The 8034-nt window shown below is 35.9% G+C and overlaps 1 protein-coding gene across 1 annotated transcript; it reads right to left on the minus strand.

Annotated features, from left to right (window-relative positions):
* Window positions 1–860: 860 nt before the first annotated feature.
* LOC141673556 (F-box/kelch-repeat protein At3g23880-like) lies at window positions 861–5660 on the minus strand. Its single transcript, XM_074480307.1, has 3 exons — window positions 5550–5660; window positions 2935–3045; window positions 861–2231 (listed from the first exon to the last, which is right to left on the minus strand). Exons 1-3 carry the CDS (start codon window positions 5658–5660, stop codon window positions 1044–1046), a joined length of 1410 nt encoding a protein of 469 aa, XP_074336408.1. The 3' UTR covers window positions 861–1043.
* Between the last annotated feature and the right edge of the window lie 2374 nt (window positions 5661–8034).

The raw sequence follows: 8034 nt of genomic DNA on the forward strand, positions 1-8034 counted from the left end.
TGGGTTGTATAATACATATACTCCCTCCGTCCCTCCCAAATGTTTACATTTGGGTGGGGCGCGGAGTTTAAGAAAAATGATAAAGTAGTGGAGAAAAGTTGAAAAAATGAGTAAAGTAGTGGGACCGATTAATATTATATATATATAAAGTGGTTATAGTGGAGGAAAATAGTGGATGTAGTTAATTTAAAAATTATAAAAACTTTACTATTTTTGGAAAGTTTTGAAATGTAAACAATTGGATGGGACATCCCAAAAAGGAAAGTGTAAACAAATGGGAGGGACAGAGGGAGTATTAGATTTCACCGCCAGTTCTCTTAATCTCAAGGTTTTTTAAGCCTGACCACTATCTTTCTCTCTAGCTTTTCACTCTGCCACACAAGATTAAGCTAAGCTTTTACAAAATGGGCAGTGAATTATAAATGGCCTTCACCAGATTGGAATGGGGATGAGCTAAAAGACATATTTAACTAAAGATCATTTGAAAGGTAAGGCTGCCGCAAGTTAAATGCACTTGCATATCTTGCTCATATGTGAATAAAATTTGTCATATACTACTAAGAAAGCTATTAAATGCAGCAAACTGTGAACTTGTGATTCAAATCAATTATACCCAACCCTGCAAAGATGGTGAGAATCAAACTATACACTTCTTTTAGATCAGAAAGTTTCAGCTCGAGAAACACCAACTTGTTTAACAAATTTTAAGAACTTCAAAATGTTTTATCAAGACACAAAGAATCGAATTTAAAGCCAACACTTTAATTTTTACATGTAGAACAAAAGTCCTACAGATATGTGAAAGCTTAACGAATTAAAGAGAAAGCAAAAATGAAACAAAAATTAAACTAGGAGTGAGGTAACAAACTATAAATACTTCCACAATTTCAGAGTATGATAATGAACAAACCAGAGTATCGACTAAAGAAAAGAGAATTCAAAACCACAAACATAAAACTTTTCAAATGGCATCCTACCCTCGAAACCTTTTAAATGAACACTTGATCAAACACTTAAACCACCAAATGACCTTGAGCAATTGATTAATCTCTTAATGAATTGATTAATCGTCCGGGAGTCCTAGAGCAGCAACCAGGTGTACGATTCTGGGTCATTAAGTGAACAGACTTCATTCCTTCAAGAAAAACCAAACCAGGCATATATCTAAAGCACCTGAATACGGGTGAGTATGTAAACCTTGTACCGAGAAGACGTTTGGTTGTAAGGGTTTTGTGATCATAGCAGGAAAACATTCCATCCTCGTGAAATACAAACTCACCACCATATTTAAAACCTTGTGTAGGTGACACAAACATTTTTCTTGCTTGAAAATTGCATGGTCCCACATCGTACATCTTACTCCAAAACCAAGATCCATCTTCCCCGTGCAAAGAATATATATCCACCATACATTTTGAAGAACTTCCCAGATATATTATCAAAGTAAGACAATCTTCCATATCAACGAACTCGTAATGAAATGAACGCACTGCATCTACACTTGTATCAATATCAAGTTGAGGCAACAAGTTGAACTCGTTACTTGCAACATTAAACTTCACAGCAATCAAGGAAACAGAAGTAAAAACCATTACTCCTAACATACTATTGCATGGATGCCTATTGTGTGTATATCTGACAAGTGTCCAATAGGGGCAATTCTTTACAATGATAGGGGGTTTATTTGAGTAATAAGCTTTATCTTTAGGGAACACGTTGTCAGGAACATATATATCAATCCAAGAATCAGAATTAGAGCAGTAAATAGTAGCAGACCTTTTATCCACTGACAGAACAACAACCTTATAATTGTTACTTGCAGGATCAAAACCAAATCCGATGTAGTCTGAAACACAATAGCGGTGAGGTGGAACTGGAACAGTGGATTCCTTAGATTGATGAATAGCTGGGTTCCATAATGACAACTTCTTGCCATTACTGATACAAACTAAACCGTTAATTGAACCAATCAAAAAGTAGTGACCATAACAGAAGAAAAATGTTTCTTTATAGCGCGAAAGGATGAAGATACTGATGTTCTTTTGCACTATGAGGCAATCATAGTCATTTGGGTTTTTAGTGGCATGTTCTTTTACAAATTGGGGATCCGAGAACAGAGAAAACCATGATTTAGATACAGATTTGAAGCATACCACTGATTTTATTGGGAGGCGTGTAAGTATCTCCTTCCGAACTACCTCCTCGGGCAGATCTGCCGCTGTAGTCTTCTTCTGTTTCAATTTTTCACCCGCCGCCATGTTATTGAAAAAATGATCTAACACTGAATTTCAACTCCTAAAATACCTAAATACACAATTGAGGCCTTTGCTACCTTATTTAATACGCAAAATTAATACACGTATCATGTTATTAGAACCTAATCCGGATTAAATATTGGTAATCAATCACAAGGCGTATCATGTTATTAGAACCCAACCCGGATCAAATATTCACAAGACTCGCCCATTAATAACATTTTAGTTTGAAAACTAATCCATTAAAAATTGGGAAGTGGCAAGCTAGAAGCACTGGATAAAGCTCAAGCATCATGCGCTTTTCACATGATACTGTAGCTTGTCCAGGACAAATTGTGAAATCCTTAAAGACCCATTTGCTATATGAACATTGTGTCTCTTAGATTGTAAATATGCTACATCCCGTTAAAAATTTCTTCCTATATTTCCAACAATAGTACAAGTCCACAGAAGTCTGACCAACACGAGTAATGTGTCTTAAATTGTGGATATACAAGTTGCTATTGAAATAACATTAGTTCTATGAGAGGACATTGGAAGAACAATTCTGCCAATATACGACTTGTATATGCAGAAGACAAACATTTGATTTGCAACTACTTACACCAATCCTTTGGTTTTAGCTGATTGTATACTTAAATTTCGGAAATTGAATATATAAAAAGAATCCAATACATACCTCATCAATAGATAATAAGGGATAAAATCCCCAATCGATAATCTGGAAGATAATCCATACATTTACCTGAAAAGCTTGATCAAAATTAATATAGCTATAAATAAAAACTAACTAGATCCAAGCATATAGAATCTATTGTGACTCCATTTCTATCGTTAATTAATACTCACTCCGTCCCTTAATACATTGCCTATTTTGACTTCTGATGACACTGTTCATTGTAAGCGACTGACTACTAATTTACGTTTAATCTATAAGATCAAACATAGTGATTGATCTTGTTGAATTCGTATTTATGAGTATTTTAATATAATGAAAATTTTTATATTTAATACTAATACGAAATTAAATATATAAACAAAAAAATGTGTATTGGCAAACGTGTCCAACACAAATAGGAAATATTTTTAGGTATGGAGGGAGTACTTAAGAACCTATTAACTATTTTCATCATTCAAAACAATTAAAATAATAAGTTGGAAGAATATAACTAACTGTTAATCATCGCTTCCAAATTCCAAAACATGAGCAAGAACAAACCTGAGTTGAAACAAAAGGTCCTTTACTAAATCCATTAAAAGAGTAGTGCTTGTTCCACAGATATGTTACCAAAAATTTTACCAAATGACGTGTCTGACACGTGGCTTATTTTAATTCGTGGACGCACGCGGGGTCCCATTTTATTATTAGAAATGTTACCAACAATTCATGTGATACATCAGATTTGGAAAAAATTTTGGGGTAAAAAATTGGGGTCTCTGGCATTTTCCTCTATTAAAATGACATTTGATGTAAAACTCAATATATAATACTTTAAGAATTTCGACTAACCATATAGTGATATCTTTTATACAAATTTTTAATGAGTGTCTCATATAAGTCAGTTTTGTAATAAGTGACTCATTTGATAAATTTGGACGCAATAAGTGATGTTTGGGGAATCGATTTCATGGGGCCTTTTGTCTCATCCTGCAATAATCAGTACATTTTGCTGGCAGTCGATTATGTCTCGAAATGGGTAGAAGTCAAAGCTCTACCGACAAATGATGCAAAGGTAGTGTTGAATTTTCTTCATAAGCAGATTTTCACAAGGTTTGGAACGCCTCGGGTAATCATAAGTGATGAAGGGTCGCATTTCTGCAACCGTAAGTTCACATCTATGATGCAGCGTTATAATGTGAATCATCGAGTTGCTACTGCCTATCATCCGCAAACAAATGGTCAAGCGGAAGTGTCTAACAGAGAGATCAAGCGCATTCTAGAGAAGGTTGTTTGTCCGTCAAGGAAGGATAGGTCTTTAAAGCTCGATGAAGTTGTTCGGGCTTACAGAACAGCATACAAAACTCCACTTGGTATGTCTCCGTTTCAACTGGTGTATGGTAAGGGATGTCATTTACCTGCGGAGCTTGAGCATAAGGCCTATTGGGCGTTGAAAAAGTTGAACCTGGATTTAGATGCAGCTGGGACTATTATATAAGTAGATTTAGAGACGTTTTCAAGAGGTTGGATCGTGGTATTAAGCAAGGAGAGAAGGAGATAAGGAAGAAGACCGTTTTAGCACACCGCAACGAAGAGGAAGCATATTTTCTTGTGATTCTTTATTTCGTTGTAACGTTGGATGCTAGTTTTCTTGCTTTTGAACCTAATTACTCTTGTGACGTACTCTGGTTTAATATAATTAGTTTAGTTGTTATTCTCTTGTGTTTGTTTATCATGTTTTCATATGAACCCATGATGATGATAAGTGCTATCATGGGCTAATCGTGATCATGGGGTCGTAACGGATTTACTATGGAATTCTTTAGTTAATTGTTTAATATCTTAGTGTGTGATGATTGTATGATATCTAGTATTGGTTGTGCGTATTCGTCTTATTTGCGTCGCGAACATATAAGATAGGGTGTTAATCTCTTGTGAAGCGACGGTGGATCTCGAGATTTAGAACTTGCCATGCTAGCATAGGTTCATGTATGATGTGCATGATTAGTGAGTAATTCTAACCGTTTTATTCGCCCTGTGTAATCAAAAGGAATAACTTGTGCTTAAATCATTATGTTGTCAATTTCTGTAGACATATAGGAACTCAACATAATTGATGCCTATTCAACTTCTATCTTAATTGTGGATGTTTGGTGGAATGGTATTAGTACAATGAAAATTGGCTTTTATCAGTTTCGTGTTATTCGATTAATATCATCACTGTTGCATACTAAAGGTAATAACAATAACTATTGAAGGAAGTAGTAATGAAGTTGTGATCTCATGAGTGTTTTAATATTGTTAATTCGAAGTGTTAATTAAGTGATTAATTAAGTAGTTAATTGTAGTTAATATTTAGTCAACAATTCTAAGTGTTAGTGTCTTAACATTGAAGTAATCATACATTGGTGAGTGAGTTTAATTGAACAATAATTAGTCTGAGTCTCTGTGGGAACGAACTAGAAAGTATTCTATATTACTTGCGAACGCGTATACTTGCGTGTATTATTAGCGCGTGTTTCCGCCCTAACAGAAGTATATATTTATTTATTTATTTTTGTGTGTAACTACTCTTTTTGTTTTATTTTATTTAACATTGATTGGAGGTGTCTCTTCGGCTATCCTCTCTTCTCAACAAAAGCGGTTGTGACTCCCGGAACTCCACTGCGTGCCAGTTGATTTCTTTTCTTCTGTAAGTTTCTTTCCTTCCTCTTTTCTTCCACGTTATATTTCTTTGTGTTCTGCATTTGTCTTATAGTGGTAGACTGTTACTGTACTGTTCTTGAATCTATGGATCAGTCAAGTTCGTCGTCATTGCCCGCTGAGTCTTCCCGCAATCCCGATAAGAGACCCTTAGATGAAGGGGATCAAGAATCTTCTCTCAACCTGGGTCACTTGGAGATTCCTGACTTAGAGCAATGTGGTTCTTTTGATTTTCTTGATCATGATGAGTTCTTGAAGGGCATTCCTGTAGGACCATTTCCCTCACCCCCTTTGAGTCCCGGGACTCTGGAGAGTAGGAATAGGATAGTGGAGGAAAGTTTGCGGTTGGGTATGAGTGAGTTTAGAGGGAAATCTAGTTTGAATTATTTAAGCCATTACATCACCAGAAACCCGCCGGTGGATAAATTGAAGCAATATGTGGATCTGTCAAATGGGTATCGGTATCGGGTACCGACGGCTGATTAGAGAGTCTGGATGATGCCGAAATATGGGATGCATGGGATACCGATGATTACGTTTCATTTCGGCCTTCGGTTGCCTATACATCCCTTTTTCTTGGCAATGTTCGAGGCGGTTGGTTGTGGAATAAGTCAATTAACACCGAACTCTATAGCGCAGTTGAGTGGGTTTGTGGCCCTGTGTTGTGATAAGGGGCTGGTACCGTCCTTTAAGCTTTCCTTCTCGATATATGTGGTCCGTTATCATGATGGTCAAGTCTACTTCGATTATCCTTACAAAAGAGTTAAAATTGTTAATATTATGACATTCTGCGTTAGCGTTCGATCTTCAAATTTGATATTAAATTGTATCATTTTTATAGTTATTTAGTGGCTAAATAATCTATTTTTGGATCGTTTTGTAGTTACTTAGCGGCTAAACAACTAATTTATCGATCCAAAACGATCGAGAACGAACAAATATTCCGTAAATATAAATATCATATTTCTTATTTCATTTTATTCGTTTATTCATTAACAACCAGCAAAAATACGGTAAATACAGAGAAAAACCCTGGAAACCGATACGTTCCTGAAAATCAAACGCGCAAACGAAGGCGTTACCGAACTCCGATTCAAGCGTGCGATATATCAAAACGAAGCTCTCGGAATATAGAATCATAATCAATCATCAGTTTTTACCCAGAATTCAAGGTATTTTTCTGATTTAATTATTTTAATTCAAATTGATTATAGATTAAATTATGAATTTTTGTTCTTGATATTTTTGATATGATTTGATGATTCCATCGTGTAGATAATAATTTTCAGGTCAATTTGGTATATTATATGTCAAAAATTGAGTTAAATAACATGGTTAAATTTGAGTTTGATTCTCTGATTTAAAAATAGGGTTTATGTTCATATAAATATTTTAATTCGAATAGGGGTTTTCATTTTGGTTGATTCTGGGTAAAACTGGTTACCACCACTGCATTCAGAACGTTCCCAGGAACCAAACCATGATTTTTAGTTGATTTTAGGAATTATAGTTTAGTAGATCGAAAAACTAAGTTCGGCGGCGGCGGAAATTTCTGTCGCGTTTTCTGGCGAATCAACGGCTTTTCTGGCAATTTGAATTGCATATTCACGTTCCTGGCAACGTCTACTCCATTCCCTGTGATTTTGGATGATTCCAGGCCCTGTGTTGTGAAGTCTAAAGTTTCTCTCTTTTGAGGTGTAGTAAATAGAAGCTGTTAAAAAAATACTAGCTATACTTTGGTAAGCGAAGGAAGCAAGAGAGACCAGTAAAATTCCATCAAGGAAATCCAACCAGTTGGCATTAAAAATAGAAGGGATAGCTCGCCTGATCAAGTCAAAGAAAGGGCACGTCGAGAACAAGTGTTGAACTGAATCACCATCATTGTTACAGAACACACACTTTGGATCAACCTGCATACCAGATAACACCATACAGTCCTCGTTAATAATCTGTTTTTCACGGCAAGCCAACTCGTGAAACCACACTTCGGGACAGCACAGCTGTTCCGTGTGAACTTATTTTAAGGCAATGTAGGACTAACGACTCGAAAAGAGCTCCAGATTGAAACCGTTTTAAAACAGCGAGGCTGCAATCCATCCACGTAATATTATCTGCTTTAGAAATTTGCATTGAAGCAACAATATGACTAACTTTAATAACATCAGTATGGTTGGAGATGAGGAGATCCCATGAGCCATTTCTGAGGTATACATTGATAGGAACCATGCTGGTAGATCGAGCAGTGGATATAACAGATGGAGAAATCTGCAACAGAGGCTTCCTCCTGGCCCAAGGATCATGCCAGAAAAGAAAGTCTGCATGTGGACCAATATGATACCTAATTAATCTTAATCAGAAGCAAACTGCCTAGCATTGGAAATATTTTGAACCGCCCAAGAACTTTTTGTAAGGCAATTT

Source organism: Apium graveolens, chromosome 7 (genome assembly GCF_009905375.1).
Source record: "Apium graveolens cultivar Ventura chromosome 7, ASM990537v1, whole genome shotgun sequence".
In the NCBI taxonomy this organism is placed as follows: domain Eukaryota; kingdom Viridiplantae; phylum Streptophyta; class Magnoliopsida; order Apiales; family Apiaceae; genus Apium; species Apium graveolens.

Coding starts and splice junctions, on each gene's coding strand:
- LOC141673556 (XM_074480307.1), bottom strand. CDS start 5,660: ATGCAGAACACAAAGAAATATAACGTGGAAGAAAAGAGGAAGGAAAGA. Junction 3,046..5,549: donor CGGGAGTCACAACCGCTTTT/GTTGAGAAGAGA, acceptor GCTTGGATCTAG/TTAGTTTTTATTTATAGCTA. Junction 2,232..2,934: donor CCTTATTATCTATTGATGAG/GTATGTATTGGA, acceptor AAATTGAAACAG/AAGAAGACTACAGCGGCAGA.